Raw genomic sequence first — 19,979 nt, forward strand, 5'->3', positions numbered from 1 at the left:
ATTTGTCAGAATTGGTATGTTTTGAGTGATAAATTTAAAATAAACATAAAAATCAACTACTGTTTTTTATCATTTACTATTACATCATGTTCTAAAAAACCACTGAACACATTTTTGTTGTCATTTGTGGAAAAAAAATACAAATTGCTTAAAAATAAAACAAGCTACAATTCTATTTAGAACTGTAACGGTATTGAAATCAATGTTAACTGAAACTTCTTATTCCAAATGTACATTCATTTTATATACCTCATTGATTTACTGTATTGATACTTGCTAATGTAAGCTGACTAGCTGGAAAGAATTTTAAGGATGAATCATATAAATCATATGAATCACATTTCCAGTATTGAAGAGAATAATAATTATTCTCTTCAATACTGGATATTTTGATCATGTATCATTCATATTATATTACTGTATATTATATATTATAATATATTCATAACCTGGAAGGGAAACCTACTGATACTAGAGTTTCTGGTGTACAATTATGAATTACTCTTCTTCCAAATGGGAACTTGTTACATTTTAGTAAATTTATATCTGTACTTAATTTCTATTCATATCTCCGTTCTTGAAACTGTATAACATGGAAATTCTATTACAGAACTGGCTGTTTCTTAGTCACTCTTTCAATATTTAATGCCCTTCCCTCCCACCCTGCTTTTCTGCTTATGTCAGCAAAGTTTATCACAACCCTCCAAACTGAGAATTTTGGAACATTTGAATAGTAAAAGTCTAAAGTGAACAGATAATTATTTTTCATAATCAGGAGGTTATCGTTCCAGACTTTTGCTCCAAACGCAAACACCGCCTTGAATATCAATGGCACAAATTGGAGGTTAGGAAGGCCCTCAGAGTGTATCTCGATAGAAGTGCCTCTTTTAGGAAGATGGAGGTGCTGTTTGTCTCATTTCAGCCAGCGTCTATGGGACAAAAAGGATCCTCATCAATAATAGGTTGATGGATTAAGATGTGCATTTCCACGGCTTACAAAAGTCAGGCCAAGACGGTCCCTGGTCACTTGACACTCACTCCACCAGAAGCGTAGCCATAACAGCTGCCTGGGCCGTGCAAACATCAGTGGAGGACATTTGAGGCAGCAATGTGGTCAACTCCACTGCCCTTTGTGAAACATTATAAATTGGACTCGTTTGCCTCAGCTGAGGCATCATTTGGACAGCGGGTACTACAAAGGTCTGTTTCACAGCCGGTACCCTGGACTCCACTGTCCCCACGCATGGGACAATCTTTGACATATTTCCTTTTTTTAAATAAATTTTTTATTGGATTATATACATATTTAAAAACACACAAAAACAGATCATTGTATTCTTGGTTTGTGAGTACAATTATAGATTGTCTGTTATAGGACAATACAACATGTAGTTCCGTCCCACCCTCTACTCCTGCTGCCTCTTTGCAGCTTATCTTATTGTAAATTTACGGATACTCGTATCAACGAAGTTATAGACATATATATATATAAATTATACAAATATACATATCTATATTTATATAGAAATAACAATCGCTCAGTTAAGAAAAATTTGTCAGCAAATAAAGTGATATTTATCTATCTTTAAGTTGTTATTGTGTTTTCTTTCCATTATTTAATATCAGCCTTAAATACATCTATTTCCCCCCCCCCCCCGATCATTGACCCAATTATAAAAGTTTTTCCAAGTGTCTATATCTTGTGATTTTTTGTCATTTTTCAATTTTTGTGTTAGTGTATCGTATTCAGCACAGTCCAGCATTTTTTGAACATATCTCTCTCTGTTGGTGGATCTTCTTTCTTCCAGTTTTGTGCTATGGTGATCCTGCTTGCCGTTATTAAGTGTTATATTAGATAGTATTCTTTTTTGACTCTCAAATCTATTATACCTAGTACAAAAAATCTCTGATTTAAGTTGTAGTTTGATTTTAGTAATTTCATATATCCAATTTCTAATTTTAATCTATATTGTTCTAATTTTGGGGCAGGTCCACCACATGTGGAAGAATGTTCCATTTGTGTTAGTACATCTCCAACAGTTTGGTTTTAATTTGGGATAAATTAAGAATTCTTCCTTCCGGATCTGCATATATTAATTCAGGTTGTAATCTCTCTTTGGCATAAATTGCTATACCTCTTTTTTTTGTGTCTGCTAAAGCAGTAAATAGTTTCAATCTTTGGCATATTTCAATCATTGGACTCATCCCCTGGAGAAGGAACGTTGCCCAACCTGAATGTTCTTCTCTGTGCACTGTGGAGAGTCCAAGACCCGTTCAGGGCGGGTCCAGAGTTTGGCTTTGACTGACTTTTGCTTTCTAGACTGGATTTGTGTCCAGTTCATCGCCCTCATTAAAAGAACTGACACATGTCAAAGCTAGAGGAACAGAAGAGGTGTGACCACATCTATTTTTAACTCAGTCCCTAGCAAATGACAGAGGTTAATATCCCATCATTGGACTCTCCGCAGTACATAGAGAAGAACGTTCAGGTAAGCCAACATTCCTTCTCATACGATGAGCCATATGGTACTGAGATGCTCATCTGGAAAGGAGAAACGTAAGAAAAATATATAGTTACTGCCGAAAAGCAGAGAAATAAGAATATACAATCTGTAAGGCATCAAAAAAACAATTGGTTTAAACCACAATTAGATTTATCAATCATAATTGTTGCATCACAATTTTCAATATTTGTAGAATTAAGTATTGTTTGCAACTTAGGGATTCATTTAAGTCAGATCTGTTGTCTTAGAAAATGAATACATTTTAACTAGTTTGTTTGAAATTTATTTGAAATACAGGTGCCAGGCATACATTTCCATTTTGAACAAAAAAAAAAGCATATTTTATTATTTATTTTGTTTCTGAAGACAGAGCCACTTCCCTGGAATTTCATAAGAAACTCTCTTGGACAAGTTGTCATCATAGGGAATGTGCCATGTGTTACCATCAGTCTGCACAACTGTATCATATGGCAAAGCATCCTGTTAAATAATGAAAGACAGGACTGCATTATACATTTTACACAAGAATCTTAAGATTTTATAATATATTTTAAACCAAAGGTAGTAAACTTGGCATCCTCCAGTAATTAACTAAGGAAACATCTAAATTGAACCAACTTGCCCCTCCTCCCCCCATCACTATCTATACACTCTTTTATGTAAGATTACAAGCAAAGCATTGATAACCCCAAAACAATCCTTCGGTAAACTAACATATAAACATTAAACATTTCAAATTATGCTGTGGACCTTTTTAATTTAAAAAAATCATCTGGGTTTTCTTTACAAAAACTACATCTCCTCTGATTTATCTAAGACTACATCTCCTTTGGTTTATCTCATGCTAGATAATTATTACACAAGTGTAGTACTAACATGTGCAACAATACCTCAAATGTTAATATCTTTCCTGGTATGTAACTTGACACCACCATCTGATGTCCACGTTGCCATTTAAAAAACAAGCGACGAGTAACAGTATCAGAAAGAACAGCTTTGTGATCCCGTAATAGATCTCTAGTTACCATCATACAGTGACCACCTGAGTGAAAAGTGGCGTAGAGCAGAAATGGATCATCTTTAGACCTATTTAAAAAAAAGGCAAATAGAATATTACATACACCATTGCAGTTTGCACAGTAAAGTACTATAGAACTGGTTCAAATAGCTATTTCAAGATCTTAACTATGAGGCGTTTAATTTGTGTGTGTGTGTGTGTGTATGTGTGTGTGTATATGTGTGTGTGTGTGTGTGTGTGTGTGTGTCAAATGTTTTTTTAGCTGGAATTTTAAAATTAAGGGAGACTAGGATGGTCCCATTTCGGCCTTGTTCTGGCCTCATCAGCTAGCCACACCCTTCCTTACTGGGATTTGATCCGGTGGACTCTGCCTTATAAGGCAGAGAATTAGCAGTTGAGCTATCAGATCAGATCCCTTCCAGCTGTGTACCAGGGAGGGGCTATATGTTTTTTTATGTGGGATCACCCTGGTATATTTGAAGGAACGTCACAGCTCCTTTTTGCCTCTAGGCCATATATATATATATGTCAAATGTTTTTTTAGCATTTAGGTTTTTTGACACATACAGAATATAGTTGTTGGCTATAAATAAATTAACTGCCTTGAAATGATCCCGGGTTAGGCCTAGAGGCAAAAAGGAGCTGTGATGTTCCTTCAATATACCAGGGTGATCTGACATAAAAACAAAACAAAACACACATACATACATACATACATACATACATACATACATACATACATACATATATTCAAAACCCAGTGAGAGGGTATGGCTAGCTGATGAGACCAGAACAAGGCTGAAATAGATCTATCCTAGTCTCCCTTAATTTTAAAATTCAGCAAAAACATGTGACATGTATGTATGTATGTGTTTGTTTGTTTTTGTAGATTTTCACAGGTACAGGTATGAAGGTATTGGCATATTCGGGTTTCTTCCCATGTAAGTTTCAGAGATTTCTGGCGACGTTTCAACGAGGTCCCACTCATCATCTTCAGGCTGGTGCTTTTGTCCTTGTGCTAGGGAAAACACAGTGAGACCTGAGCTGCCTTCCCTCTATAAATACTGGTGGGTGGATATGGAGTGCTGGCTCAACAGATGTAAGCTGTGTTGAAACTTCCTGGTGAGTCAACTGGATAATACCTGGGGTCATTGATGTAATTGATGTATGCTGATTAGTTGAAATCATCACCTTCATATATGTATACAGTAATACCTTGTCTTACGAATTTAATTGGTTCCAGGATGAGGTTCGTAAGGTGAAAAGTTCATAAGATGAAACAATGTTTCTCATAGGAATCAATGGAAAAGCGATTAATGTGTGCAAACCAAAAGTTCATCCCTTTTGCCAGCCGAAGCACCCGTTGTTGCGCTGCTTGGATTCCCCTGAGGCTCCCCTCCATGGAAAACCCCACCTCCGGACTTCCGCGTTTTTGCGATGCTGCAGGGGAATCCCAGCATTGTAAAAACGGGCGCTTCGCTGGCAACGGAAGTCCAGACGTGGGGTTTCCCAGCGAGGGGAGCCTTCGCCTGGCAATGGAAGTCCGGAGGCGGGGTATCCCAGCGGCGGCGGCGGGTTCGTAAGGTGAAAATAGGCAAAAAAGGTTTGTATCTCGAAAAGTTCGTATGACGCGTTCGTAAGACAGGGTATCACTGTATGTAACCCTTCCCTGGTACAGAGCTGAAGGGATTGGATACTGTAGCCTAGAGCAGAGGTCCCCAACCGCCGGTCCGCGGACCGGGACCGGGCCGTTGGGGTTTTCCAGCCGGTCCGCGGCGCCGCTGCCCTCCCGGCAGAGGACATTATGCAGGACAGGGTGGGGCGTCGGGCAGGGCGGGGAGAATCAGGAGGCTCCTTTGGCGGCTGGGGGCTGCCTGGCTTTGTGATTTTGGCTGGGGGGGAGTTAGGAAGGTCCTACTTCTCCCCCCCCCAGCCAAAAACTCAAAGCCTATCTGCTGGATACGGGCGATGAGCGGGATGAGCGGCGCCGAAGCCGGTGGCTGTGGCAGCTGCTGCAAGAGGCTTCCGCGCCGCTCTGTCCCACTCATCGCCCGTATCCAGCAGATAGGCTTTGAGTTTTTGGCTGGGGGGGGGAGAAGTAGGACCTTCCTAAGTCCCCCCCCAGCCAAAAACTCAAAGCCTATCTGCTGGATACGGGCGATGAGTGGGACAGAGCGGCGCGGAAGCCTCTTGCAGCAGCTGCCACAGCCACCGGCTTCGGCGCCGCTCATCCCGCTCATTCCCCGTGTCTGGCAGAAGCTGCTGCCCGAGTGCTCTTGGCTGGCGGGATTCAAAGTGCTGGGGTGGGGGGTGTCCTGACAGCCCCCACCCCACCCCAGTGCTTCGCCTCCCGCTGGGACACCCCCCCCACCCCAGCACTTTGAATCCCGCCGGCCAAGAGCAGTCGGGCAGCAGCTTCTGCCAGACACGGACAATTAGCGGGACGAGCGGCGCCGAAGCCGGTGGCTGTGGCAGCTGCTGCAAGAGGCTTCCGCGCCGCTCGTCCCACCCATTGCCCGTATCCAGCAGAAGCTGCTGCCCGAGTGCTCTTGGCCGGTGGGATTCAAAGTGCTGGGGTGGGGGGTGTCCCAGCAGGAGGCGAAGCACTGGGGTGGGGGGGCTGTCGGGACACCCCCCACCCCAGCACTTTGAATCCCGCCGGCCAAGAGCACTCAGGCAGCAGCTTCTGCTGGATACGGGCGATGGGTGGGACGAGCGGCGCGGAAGTCGGTGGCTGTAGCAGCTGCTGCAAGAGGCTTCCGCGCCGCTCTGTCCCACTCATCGCCCGTATCCAGCAGATAGGCTTTGAATTTTTGGCTGGGGGGTGGAGAAGTAGGACCTTCCTAACTCCCCCCCCCAGCCAAAATCACAAAGCCAGGCAGCCCCCAGCCGCCAAAGGAGCCTCCTGATTCTCCCCGTCCTGTGGAGAAGTGTGGAGGGCTGCGTCACTAAGCTCCACCCCTCCATAACCCCACCCCCATATGACCAAAGCCCCGCCCCCCGGGCCGTGGAAAATTGGTCTAGTTTAAAGCCGGTCCCTGGTGCAAAAAAGGTTGGGGACCTCTGGCCTAGAGGATAATTCTCTGCCTTACAAGGCAACGGTTGCAGGTTCAAGTCCCAGTGGGTATGGCTAGCTGATGAGGCCAAAATAAGGCCGAAATAGATCTATCCTAGTCTCCCTTAATTTTCAAATTCAGCTTAAACATGTGACACATACAGATAGAATTGTCGGCTATCAATAAAAAAATTAACTGCCTTGGAAATGGCCCTGGGTTAGGCCGAGAGGCAAAAAAGGAGCTGTGATGTTCCTTCAATATACCAGGGTGATTCGACACAAAATGTAACCCTTCCCTGGTACAGAGCTGAAGGGATTGGATACTGTAGCCTAGAGGATAATTCTCTGCCTTACAAGGCAACGGTTGCAGGTTCAAGTCCCAGTGGGTATGGCTAGCTGATGAGGCCAAAATAAGGCCGAAATAGATCTATCCTAGTCTCCCTTAATTTTCAAATTCAGCTTAAACATGTGACATATATATATATATGTATACATACATACATACATACACACACACACAGACCACAAACACACATATACAGATACACACACACACACACACATATAGTCTCCCTTAATTTTCAAATTCAGCAAAAAAAACATGTGACACATACAGATAGAATTGTCGGCTATCAATAAAATTTACTGCCTTGGAAATGGCCCTGTGTTGGGCTGAGAGACAAAAAAAGAGCTGTGATGTTCCACGGGTATAGGTATGTAGGTCTTGGCCTATTCAGGTCTTTTCCCATGTAAGATTGATAGAATCTTGGTGAAATCTTACACAGGAAAAGACCTAAATGCGCGAAGACCTATATATATATATATATATGTATGTAATATATTTTTGCTGAAATGAAAAGGAAGGGAATCTCCCTTCCTTTGCATTACGAGCAAAAATATATTACACACATAGATTATAGTCTGTCAGCTATAAAAGTTTAACTGCCTTGGATATGGTTCCTGGAAGGGCCGAAAGGCAAAAAGGAAGCTGTATGCTCTCCCATATTTGGGTATATCTGGGTGATTTGACAGAAAACACACACACAAATATAAACAATTTAAATGTACAACATACAAGCTAGCTAGGTAATAACATTCTATATTTAGGCCAAGGTAATAATATCAAATATTTAGACCAAGCATGCAAGCCTGCATACTTAGTCACCACGGGACATTTTTAGCTTTTACTAAATAGCTTTTACTAAAGTGCCCGGCTTCCCAAAGGGTTTGTTAGAATATGTGTAGTTATATTATATTAATAAACAGCAGTTTGCAGATTTTACCTAAAAATAATTACATTTCCTTTCAGTTCAAAGAAATAAACAGAGGTATTTGTTAAGCCTTGAAATGTATGTCAACATATTTTTTTGTTTTAAACTGAAAACATCTATTTGGTAAGTTTATAAAATTACATTCAAATAGAAATTAAAATAAGAGTAGTTATAAGATGTGTTATATTTAATTTTTTTCTGTTAAAAGTGTAAAACCCTGAGGAATCTCATAGATCCATACAAGGTTATGTGATTAATTGATATATTTTTGGAATAGAGTGTTTATTTTTATCAGCAGATTTATGGGAAAATGTGTAAATGTTAAAGATGTTAATATTATCTACGTGTTTCTATTTTATTTTATTATTTTATTTTTTGAGTCTATTAATTCCCTTAAGTTTAAAAATGGTATTGTTAACTGTGAGGGAGAAGGTTGAAAATCAATTAATCAATTTTTTCTTGTAGTTTGTTAATAAAAACATATGAGTTTGGGGTTTTAATAGTCTGGTTCATGATCATGTTCAAAGGTAATTAAAACAAGGAATGCATTGTGGATGAAATAACAAGTGAAAAGGCTGCCTTTATATATTCTATGAAAAAATAGTACACAATTACAAAATGAAATATACTATATCAAGGATATACAGTATAGCAGTGGTGGAGAACCTTTTCTTCCTTGGGTGCCAAAAGAGCGTGCACACACACTATTGCGTGTGCACGAGTGCCCACAGCCATAATTCAATGCCTGGGGAAGGTGAAAACAGCTTCCCCCACTCCCCCGGAGGTCCTCTAGAGCAGGTTTCCCAACCTTGGCAACTTGAAGATATTTGGACTTCAACTCCCAGAATTTCCCAGCCAGCATTCGCTGGCTGGGGAATTCTGGGAGTTGAAGTCCAAATATCCTCAAGTTGCCAAGGTTGGGAAACACTGCTCTAGAGGCTGGAAATGGCCTGTCTCCCAACTTCTGGTGGACTCAGTAGACTTGTGTTTTTCCCTCCCCAGGCTCCAAAGGGTAAAAACGCCCTCCCCTTCCTCCTGGAAGCTCTCTGGAAGCCAAAAATGCCCTCTCTGTGCAGGCCAAAAATCAGCTGGCTGGCACGCACATGCATGTTGGAGCTGAGGTAGGGCAATGGATTGCGTACAAGTAGATATGGCGCCGTGTGCCATCTGTGGCACCCATGCCATAGGTTCGCCATCACTGATATACAGCATTCTTATATATGAAATACAGTATATTATTTTTGTTGTTAAATTCGGTCTCAATGCTTTAATTGCAATCTGGAACTATTGCAAATATTTCCAAAGATGATACTTTTAAAAAATCAAATAACATACATATTATCAGCGAAGAAGAAATCTGCTTTGCTCTGCATGTAATCCATGTCTCTTTTTTTCCACTGAAATGAATTTTTTAGCATATGTCTGCGCCCGAGAACAAGCAATCGATGATACCTCTGTGCTAGGTAGACGACCACATCCAGCAACTATGTGGGGAGGAAAATAATATTTTAAAATGTGGATCTTGTTCATTCTTTTCTTTCTAGATTAGAGATGAATCGTAAGTATGATCCCTATAGAGTTGTCTTTATGAAGAACTGAAAAAAAATCAAAATTTGTTAAAATGTTTGTTTTAGAAAAATCTAGGCTGATACCTCGTCTTACAAACGCCTCGTCATACAAACTTTTCGAGATACAAACCCAGGGTTTAAGGTTTTTTTGCCTCCTCTTACAAACTATTTTCACCTTACAAACCCACCGCCACCGCTTGGATGCCTCGCCTCCGGACTTCCATTGCCAGTGAAGCACCCGTTTTTGCACTGCTGCGATTCCCCTGAGGCTCCCCTCCATGGGAAACCCCACCTCTGGACTTCCATGTTTTTGTGATGCTGCAGGTGAATTTCAGCAGGGGAATCCCAGCAGCGCAAAACGGGCGTTTCACTGGCAACGGAAGTACGGAAGTGGTGTTTCCCATGGAGGGGAGCCTCGGGGGAATCCTAGCAGCACAAAAATGGGTGCTTCGGCTGGCAAAAGGGGTGAATTTTGGGCTTGCACACATTAATTGCTTTTCCATTGATTCCTATGGGAAACATTGTTTCTTCTTACAAACTTTTCACCTTAAGAATCTCGTCCCGGAACCAATTAAGTTTGTAAGACAAGGTATCACTGGTTCTTAAGGTGAAAAGTTTGTAAGACAAAACAATGTTTCCCATAGGAATCAATGGAAAAGCAATTAATGCGTGGAAGCCCAAAATTCACCCCTTTTGCCAGCCGAAGCGCCTGTTTTTGCGCTGCTGGGATTCCCCTGAGGCTCCCCTCCATGGGAAACCCCACCTCCGGAATTCTGTGTTTTTGTGATGCTGCAGGGGAATCCCAGCATCGCAAAAATGAGCACTTTGCTGGCAATGGAAGTCTGGAAGTGGGGTTTCCCAGTGAAGGGAGCATCATTGAAATCGCAGCTTCGCAAAAACACCGAAGTCCTTGAAACCCCACCTCCGGACCTCTGTGTTTTTCTAAGTCTGGAGGCGGGGTATCCCAGCGGCGGCGGTGGGTTTGTAAGTTGAAAATAGTTTGTAAGAAGAGGCAAAAAAATCTTAAACCCCAGGTTTGTATCTCGAAAAGTTTGTATGACGAGGCGTTTGTAAGATGAGGTATCACTGTACTTGTTTATATCTCTGATAGCAATGGCAATAAATCCTCAAATATCCTTGCAATTAATTGGAATGTAGCAGCTGACCATATGAAATCAAAAGTGCACAGAATTACTATAAAAATCCGGAATACTATCCCAAAGTCTCACATTCCAGTCATAGGGAGTAAATTGCAAAATAATGCACATAAGTCATGCTTTTAAAAAGGTCAGGGTTTTTTTTGTTGTTTGGTACATGTCTTCCTTCTCAGATCATATAAAGATTTCTCAGATGGGAATTCCCTCAATAGTGTCGTAAGAAGGCACAGAGAAATTATGACTCAAGCAAACAGCAAATCACCTGCTACAGATTTGTCACAGTTAAGGAAATCACTTTCAGATGAATTTACCTTTCGTGGTATGAGAAGTACTCATCAATATTTCATCCTTATAAGGGGTGGCTGTGGAATGTTTGAAATGCTTTACTGATTCATTTTGTGCTTGTATAAAATATCAATTCAGTTCATTACTATGTGAATAATTGTAAGAATGGATTCAAGAGGAAAATATGAGCTCTAGGATCTGGAATAAATTATTTTCCACCTCTTTGGGAAACTAAATAGGTTCCTGGAGTTTAATAAAAGTAATGCTACTATAGAGATACAGAGATAAAATATGTAAAGCTGAAACAGCAAAACCAAAAGATATCTGTCTTTAAGATGCCAAAACACACACAAAAACATAGAAACATAAGAACATTGACAGCAGAAAAAGACATCCTGGTCCATCTAGTCTGCCCTTATACTATTTCCTGTATTTTATCTTAGGATGGATATATTTATTTTAGGATGGATATATCCCAGGCATGTTTAAATTCAATTACTGTGGATTTACCAACCATGTCTGCTGGAAGTTTGTTCCAAGCATCTACTATTCTTTCAGTAAAATAATATTCTCACATTGCTTCTGATCTTTCCCCCAACTAACCTCAGATTGTGCCCCTTTGTTCTTGTTTATTTGTTTGCTTATTCAATTGTTCTTGTTCAAAAATATGCCATAATGAATAATCTTTATTTGTATGTGTGTTCTTCTGAAGAAAAAAATACATTTAATCCTTTTCTGTGCTGCTTTCAATAGAGTTATCTCTGAAGACATTTTCAAATATATAGTTAGGCACTGGATTTGTTTTCTATAATTTCTATGAGCCATTGTGTATTTTTAATTTTATTGTTGTAAGATACATTTTTCTTTGATTTCTATTTAAATGAGAATAATTTGTTTTAAAAAATTACTGAAACTTCTCCCTTTATATCAGTGGTGGACTGCTGCCAGTTCGGATGAACCGGTAGTTCTGGCCAATGGCTAGGCCTGCCCACCCGCCTTGGTGCTATCACGTCCTATATGATCGCTGGGTTTTCAATGCTGCAGAAGGCTCAATTTTCGGTTCTGGGCCAACTGGTTGTTACAGTATGTGACACACACCTCTGTACCAATGGATCCCATAAACTGTAAATGGATTGTGAAAATATTGAAACAGAAAAAAAGAAAATAAATTATGTTACAAAGCGCCACAGAAATCATACATGGAAAAAATGAAAAAGGACACCTGCAGTGAGATGAACAATATGTGAGGAAAATAAATATAATAGAATCATCCCTGCAAAACTTGAGGATGAAGAAAACTACATATTGTCTATATAGAAAACAGAGCAGAATAAATTAAAAATAAAAGTAATTAAATGACTTGGGACGTAACTGAAGTGAAGGAATGCCGGAGGATGTGATTTCAAGATCAGCATTAAACTGACAGGAATATTTTAAAGAATAGTCATGAAACATTACTATAAAGGAGGAAGACATAAAAAAGAAGAGTTATGTACTTTAAAAAAATCTTGAGAATGGTTAAATACGGTGAAATATGGATTAGACCAGGTTGTTTAATATGTGTGTGAAGATTGGACCTATGTCTGATGGTACTGGGCCTTCTACCCCAGGAAACAAGAGAAAATATAAAAACCATTGGGAGTTTATTAAGTATACTTGAGAAAGTGCTGGGCAGCATTCTGATAAAAAGAGTGGGAGGGATAACATTGAACAAATTTGGAGAGTACAAGTCAGACGTTTGTTCCTTGGCACATATATGAATGTGAGAAAGAAAACTTATTGTATATCTCCTAATTTAGAGTAAGGATATGACAAAATGAATGTGCTTGAAATGTGGAATGTTTGCATGAAGCACTTTTACATTTCTTCAACAAAGACTTTCAAATAACAGCTCATTCCATTCCAGTTTGAGGGGTAGGGGTGGAAAAAAGGATGTGGTCCTTTTTGAAAAAGCCTGCACAGGTAAAATTTCTTTGTAAGACTGAAACTTAAATTTAAATTACAAATCTGTGTCTGACATGACTAGATTCATTTTCCACTGTGTGGGTTTTAAAATGTTCCAAAAATACTCACATTGTATATAGGTTAGTAAACATGAAAGTGGGAGAAAGAACAGTGACAAACTGGATCTGGGGCTTCCAGAGTGTGGAGCCAAAAGATGTAATACAATTTCTAAAATAATACAAAACTGAAAAAAAAAATGCAGCCATTTTCTGTTGCGATACACCCATTCAATTGCAAAAAATCACCTATCACATTGACCACTTGTCTACCAGGCCAAAACAAAGGATGAAGGAAAGTACCATTTTATATCGCAAAGCCTCTTCCTTACAATCTACGATTACTTTCTTAGTCGATGCAAATTACTTTTCAGCCTCTAAGAACAAAAACCACAACCCAGATTCAACTTCCAAGGCCTGAAATGACCTCTTTTCCTTGTAACATTTTTAATGGCTGGGTTCAAATAAGGCAGTTTGGCTTTACCTGTAAATCTATCAACAATGGCAATAACAGAGAGATTGATTTTGTTTCTTGGTTAATCTGAAGGTGTTGGGTTGTGGTTTTGTTTTTTGTTTTGTTTTTGCTTAACGCTGAGTACTATGTCCCAATAAACTCAATCTGAGACTTTCCTTTTAACTGGCTCGGGATTTTCCCTCTAGTAACTGGATGTTCTGATCTAAATTACAAAGGAGAGGCAAGAATGAAGAGGCAGAATGTAACTTTTCTATAATATGGGCCAATAAGTTTTGTTTTCTCCCCTGCACACTATCCTCAGAGGACCAAATTAATTCCCGGGGCTTTTCTTGACTAGGGACCAAGGCATAGTATATTTAAACTTTGTGTACTTTATGGAAGGTCAGAAACCAATATTTAAATATTTTCACACAAAACTTTACAAGTATAACATAAGTACTGTTAATTAGAACCAGAATATTTTATTAAATATATAATGTAAAATAACTACAAACCAAAATAAAAGTTTGTTATATATATTAACTATTAGTGTTACTAATAAATACTTTATACATAACACACAAACAAATAAACTCAAAGTAGATACTAGTGGAATTAGAGTAGTAGAGATTTGTGACAACAGTGACATACACCTTCTATTACATCCTCAGATGCCCATTTTACAGCTGTAATGAAATCGCAAGAAGAAAGTAGTTATTATTACATTAACTGGAAACATTTCACCATCAGAATCCTTAGAGCAAACATTTGATCCTATTGAAAATTAGTTTGACAAGTGACATTATCCACAAACTAGGGAACATTAAAACAATCCAGTTAAGTTGCCCACACTCAGAATGCTACACATCTGGTCAGAATCATTTTTAAAATGTAATTGAATGGGCAAAACTCACTGAACTTGAAGAAAATTGAAATTAGTGAATGCATATTTATTCTGAAGAACTCTGAGTTCAGGGAAATTCCCATTTAGTTTATTAAATATGTGGTCTAATATTCCACAATCATTTACATATTGGAATATGTAAATAACGGTCAAATCAGCAATATTGCCAAATCCCATGCAATTTAACATAACAAAAGCAGCAATTGGAACAAAAAAAATCACTAGTTAATACAGTCTCTCTGATTTTAGCAACTCTAAAAAAGTGCAGTTGGCTGGCATTTTATAGGTGCAACGGAGTAAAACAGGAATTTTGTTTCCCTGCTGTTATACCATAGACTAAACTCATACTTCAGTGCGTTTATATTTCTTTCTTCCTTTCCAAGAGTCTTTTTAACTAGTACATTTGTCAGAGCTCCTCAGTAAACCAAGGGATCCCCTGGGATCCGCTAATGGGAGAAACTGCTCAGGAGCAATCCTACCAAGCATTTGGGCAGGCTCTATGGTCCAGAGTTTCACCAGATGCCAAATAAACTGTCCTTCAATTGTTAGTCTTATCTCAAGTCTTCAGAGAAGGATGCCTTGTTACAAAAGAGAAAATAAGGAAAAAAATTATTTTCCAAGTAGAGAGGAATCAGGTTGATTACTCATCTACTCTTTGTCTTTACACATGTTTGTAAAGTACACCCATATACAATAATATACAGCTACAAAATTATATATTTTGGGTCACATTTTATAGATAGATATCAAGTGTAGGTGGGGGAATGAGAAGAACAAGATCTAGCAGTCCCTCTGACACTTAGATAATGAATGAATTGGCAATGTTAGAAACTAAGAGACTATGGGATCTAGTCCCTCTTCAGGTCCAAAGCCAGCTGAGTGACGTTGGGCAAATCTCTCTCTCTCTCTCATTCTCACTCTCTCTCTCTCTCTCTCACATACACACACACACACACACACACACACAATTGTGATTGTACCCAAATCTACTGGGTTCCATGAGGTTCAGTCTCCCAAAAATTAGTACATTATAGGATTGCAGCCTTATACTAGATTTTTCTTACATCAATCCTTCTGAGCAAAGGTCAGCTTTTCTTAATATAGTAGATTAGTAGAATCAGATTTATTTTTACTAACCAATATAATGGGAATATGACCAAGCAGAGGTGCTTTGTGTAAAGGAAAAATGAAATTTCCTTGACTCATTTTAAACCTGCAAAAATTTCATCAGATGCCCTCCAGTTTAAGTACTAAACAAAATTAAGTACTAAACTTCTTGTTAGCATTTTTTAAAGTACAGTGCTCATGGTTTTACACACAACTCCAAAACTCCTGATTTTGTCTTAAAACTTGTTTTGTGTCATTTCCATTCTGTCATTGCCTCTGCGCTGTTATCAGTGAGGATGGAAAGATTCCTTCTTGTTGTGACTGTGGTGATTCTATGCAAACTATTAAATATACTGTGCTTGTAGAAGGTTTGCAGTTAGCTTGAAAAAAAAAATCCAAAGGTTTTTTTTTGGGGGGGTGCATAAACAGGTGGGGGAGAGTTGCAGCTCCCATGCAGTTGGTTGTAAGGGTAGATGGACCATCAAGTGACAAAATTTTCATCACATGACAGCTAGGATGCTAGCCATAACTTTAGGTATAGAACATAAACCCCTTTGTTTAGCACTGTCATAATTTCAAATAATCGTAAATAATCTGTATTTTATAAATATTAACCAATCTTCCCTCACCCACTGCAATTTTTAAAATGAAGATTTTATTAAGAGCATTAGGGCCAAATAAATTCCAAATTTGGATGCAGCTCAATTCTAGTATAACATTATGTATATACTGTACACAATTACATATGTAATTTACTTAATTATTATATTTAAAATACAAATATCTATTAAATATATTCTAACATAAAACTAGTTCTGTTTGACACCCGAGCTGTACAATAAATTGTACCTTATAACAGCACTAGTTCATTTCACAGATGACTAAAAATAGCAAGCTATATTCACCAAGGATTTTGCGCTATGGGAAACATTTATAATTACATACAGAACGTATTGCAATATCTCATAAAATACTCTGTATCTTATTCTTTAATGTTCAGAAAGACTCCAATCACCAGGAAAGCGTAACAGGTAGAAATGACAATACAGTATATGCAAGATCGGCTTTGTACTAGCACAAATCACAATTAGATTCTGAATACCAAAAGATGCAACCAATCTGCATTTCAGCAAATTATCTGAAATACATGATGAAGTGAGAATCACCACGCAGAGTGGAAAAAGATGAGGAATAGTGACCTACAGAATTTCCAGTGGAAGATTTAACTGGTAAGAAAGTGTTGCAGCAATCAACTATGTGACATTTTATAGCTAGGAATCAAAGGGAAGAAGTAGGAGGATGTTGAAATATGTGAACGTTAAGAAGAGAGCATTGCTTACATATAAATGAATGTAGATATGCAGAATGAACTCAATAACCTTTCCATCTCAAAGCATGCCAGTCTAAATAAATGCTGTAAGTAAAAAAAATCAGTTCACTCCAATACTGCCATAGCTCCTCAAAAAGAACTTGACTCTGCATATGATCCCCTGACCTTAAAAGGTGGAGATATATAACTGGTTATCATCTATATATTGTCGATTCCTCACCCCGAATCGTCGGATGACCTCACACAGTGGTTTCATGTAGATATAAAATAGGAGGGGAGAGAGGACTGAGCCTTGAGGTACCCCACACATGAGGGGTCTAGGGGTCAATCTCTGTCCTCCAACTAACACCAACTAAGATTGACCAGAAAGATAGGAGGAGAACTACCGTAACACAGTGCTTCCTAGCCCCAACTCTCTTAGTCGTCCTAGAAGAATACCTGTTGGACCCATGCCCCTGTCATCTCAAGTCAAAATTGCCCAATCAAGAATCCAGGTCCATCCGAATCTGAGCGACATGGTCAATGGTATCAAAAGTGTCTCAGAGGTCAAGTAACACCAAGATTGAGGAGTGATGCCCATCTCAGGCTCACCAGAGATTGTCCATCAGTTTTGGTGCTATAGCCAGGCCTAAAGTCAGATTAGAAGGGGTCCAGATAATCTGTTTCATTCAATAACCATAGGAGTTGGAGCGCCACCAATTTCTTAACAACCTTCTCTACAAAGGGTAGGTTGGAGACTGGACTTCTTTAATTCAACTGGGTCCAGGGAAGGCTTCTTGAGAAGGGGGTCGCACAACTGCTTCCTTTAATGGTTGCAGAGAGGATCCCTCACTCAAGGACGCATTAATGAATGCCTGGGGGCAGCCTTGTGTCACCCCCCTGCTGGCCGAAACCCAGCCAGGAGGGGCACGGGTCCAACAGACAAGTGGAGGAACTCATCGCTCCTACTGTCTTGTCCACTTCCTCAGGAGTCTCAAATTCATCCCACACAATGGGACTAAGATCCGCCCTATCACCTCAAGTCGAAATTGCCCAATCAAGAGTCCAGATCCATCTGAATCTGAGCGACTTTACCCAACAGAAACTGCACAAATTCTTCAGCTCTACCCTGCAAGGTTTCCTCCATTCCCTCTACATTAAGGAGGGAACAAGTCACCCTAAAAAGGGCGGCTGGGCATGAATCATGGGATGCAATAATTACAGAAAAATGTGAGCATTTTGCCGTCTGTATTGCCACCAAATAAGTCCTAATAAAGGCTCTCAGGAGTGTTTGGTCAGATTTGGAGTTACTGGTCCTCCAGCATCACTCTAGATGTCTCTTCTGGCTCTTCATCTCCCGGAGCTATTCTGGATCCACTGCCACGGAGAGGTTGCAAAGGCGTAATCTGGTCCAGTACCCCGGACGCCGCCCTATTCGAGGCAGTCACTAAGAACTCAGCTGACTTGTGGACAAGGGAGTCAGGTATCTCCCCAAGCTCCTTCTGGAACCCTTCAGGGTCCATTAGACATCTGGGGTGGAACCACTTAATTGGTTCCACCTCCCTGCGGTGGGGGAGTGGTGCCTTAAAGTCTAACCTCAGCAGGAAATGATCTGACCACGACAAGGGAGAAACAAGTATACCCCTTAATTCCAGATCATATCTCCACTGTCCAGAGAGGAATACCAGGTGAAGTCGGACCCTGAACTACTTGGGTCAGGTCCATCATTGTCATGGAAGCTATGAACTCCTGAGCTGCAGCCAAGGGATCGCCAAGTGACGGCAAATTGAAGTCCCCCAGCACGATAAGGCTGGGGAACTCCACCGCCAATCCGGCTACCGTCTCTAACAGCACAGGCAGAGCCATTGTAATGCAGCTGGGAGGCAGGTACATCAGCAATAAGCCCAACGGGACCCCTGAGTCCAACTTCGACAGGAGAGACTCACATGCAACAATCTCCGGGGCAGGATCCTGCAAGGAAGAAGATTCTCCATCCCTTCCCTGGAGTCGTGGCTGATGCAGTACTTGAAACCCATCTGGGCACATCTCTGAGAGGGGAATACCCCAGTTCTCAGTTATATATGCCAGGTCAGTTCCCTCCTCCAAGATTAAGTCTCGAACAAGGGAGCCTTGCTAACAATAGATCTGGCATTAAACAGCAGCAGCTTGAGCACAGGGTCCTGATATCCCAAGTCACCAGGTATACGAGATGAGCCCAGTGAACCAGGCAAGGAGTAAGGGAGAGTGAGAAGCAGAGCGGGGAACCAGAGACCCACAGAAGGAGGAAGAAAGAGCTTCATTTATCTGGGAACCTGAAATGATTCTTGATTTAAATCATATGGTAAAAAGCACCCAAACAACAGCAAAATACCCACTAAAAAACAACCCAACTTTCACTTGCTTTTAGAAATGGTTCAAGAGGGAACAAGTAGTGTGTGCGCGACTGCGCACAGATACACACGAGGGAGAAAGAGAAAGATGAGAGACAGAGGATTGCCTGTGTTTCCTGCTGCAGTGAGGGAGAGGGAGGGGGGGAGAGAGAGCGCTATTTGGCTCTGTCTGCTCCCCTCGAGGCAATCTCCTGGTGCTGCTGTAACAGCCAGAGAGTCATTGCTTTTGCAATGCAAGGTTTATTTTTGTATCTTTCCAGAGACAGAAAGAACATGGTTGCATTTCCTTACAGTTATTCCCTGGGTGTGGTGGTTGGGAAGTACTGGTGGGGAGAGGGAGGACGGGAGTGAGAGACAATGAGAATCCATTCCCCCTAAAATCCTTGATTTGTCTTATCTAATCTATTGAGTTGCAGAACAAGTAGAAGCACAAGAAGACAAAAAAACTGAAGGGATTTATAAAATCCGTAACACAACAATTCATGTCTTACTATTTATTCTTCATTTGGCATTTTATATTAGAATAGTTTCTCCCAAATTCCGTGATGCTCTCTGTAAAGCTCCTATGATTTTTAATGACTATGACTGGAGATGATAGTTACTACGTGAGGAATGAGTGAGATGAGAGGAGAGGGAGAGAGAAAGAGGGAAAAAGATGGGAGAAGGAGAAAGAGAGAAAGAGAAAAATGGGGAAGGAGGTAAAGAACAGGAGACAGTGGGCAAAAGAAAGGTGGGAAGGGGAAAATAGAGGGAGGGAGGAAGAGACAGGCCTGTTTCTCATAGAACAGAAAACACAGAGCCACAAAAACTGAGTATGTGTGGCTGGGGTGGGGAGAGTCATGTGACTTGGGAATGAGTTATATCGACTTGGCCACACCCACCCAAGTTTATTGGCTCCCAGTGTTTTGTTTTTTGTGGGAAACTGGTCCAAATGGTTCTTTGAATTTTTAAGGTTGC

General features: G+C 40.3%; 1 protein-coding gene across 1 annotated transcript in view; it reads right to left on the reverse strand.

Moving 5' to 3' along the window:
• Positions 1-2,771: 2,771 nt before the first annotated feature.
• PRORP (protein only RNase P catalytic subunit) overlaps positions 2,772-19,979 on the reverse strand; it is a 52,629-nt gene continuing 35,421 nt past the window's right edge. Inside the window, exons 6-8 of the mRNA XM_070755566.1 lie at positions 9,184-9,332; positions 3,395-3,590; positions 2,772-2,984 (exon numbers count right to left, since the gene is read on the reverse strand). Of these exons, the coding sequence (XP_070611667.1) occupies positions 2,850-2,984; positions 3,395-3,590; positions 9,184-9,332 (480 nt within the window). The 3' untranslated portion in view covers positions 2,772-2,849. The remainder of the gene's footprint in view (positions 2,985-3,394; positions 3,591-9,183; positions 9,333-19,979) is intronic.

The sequence above is a fragment of the Erythrolamprus reginae genome, chromosome 1 (assembly GCF_031021105.1).
Source record: "Erythrolamprus reginae isolate rEryReg1 chromosome 1, rEryReg1.hap1, whole genome shotgun sequence".
In the NCBI taxonomy this organism is placed as follows: Eukaryota; Metazoa; Chordata; class Lepidosauria; order Squamata; family Dipsadidae; genus Erythrolamprus; species Erythrolamprus reginae.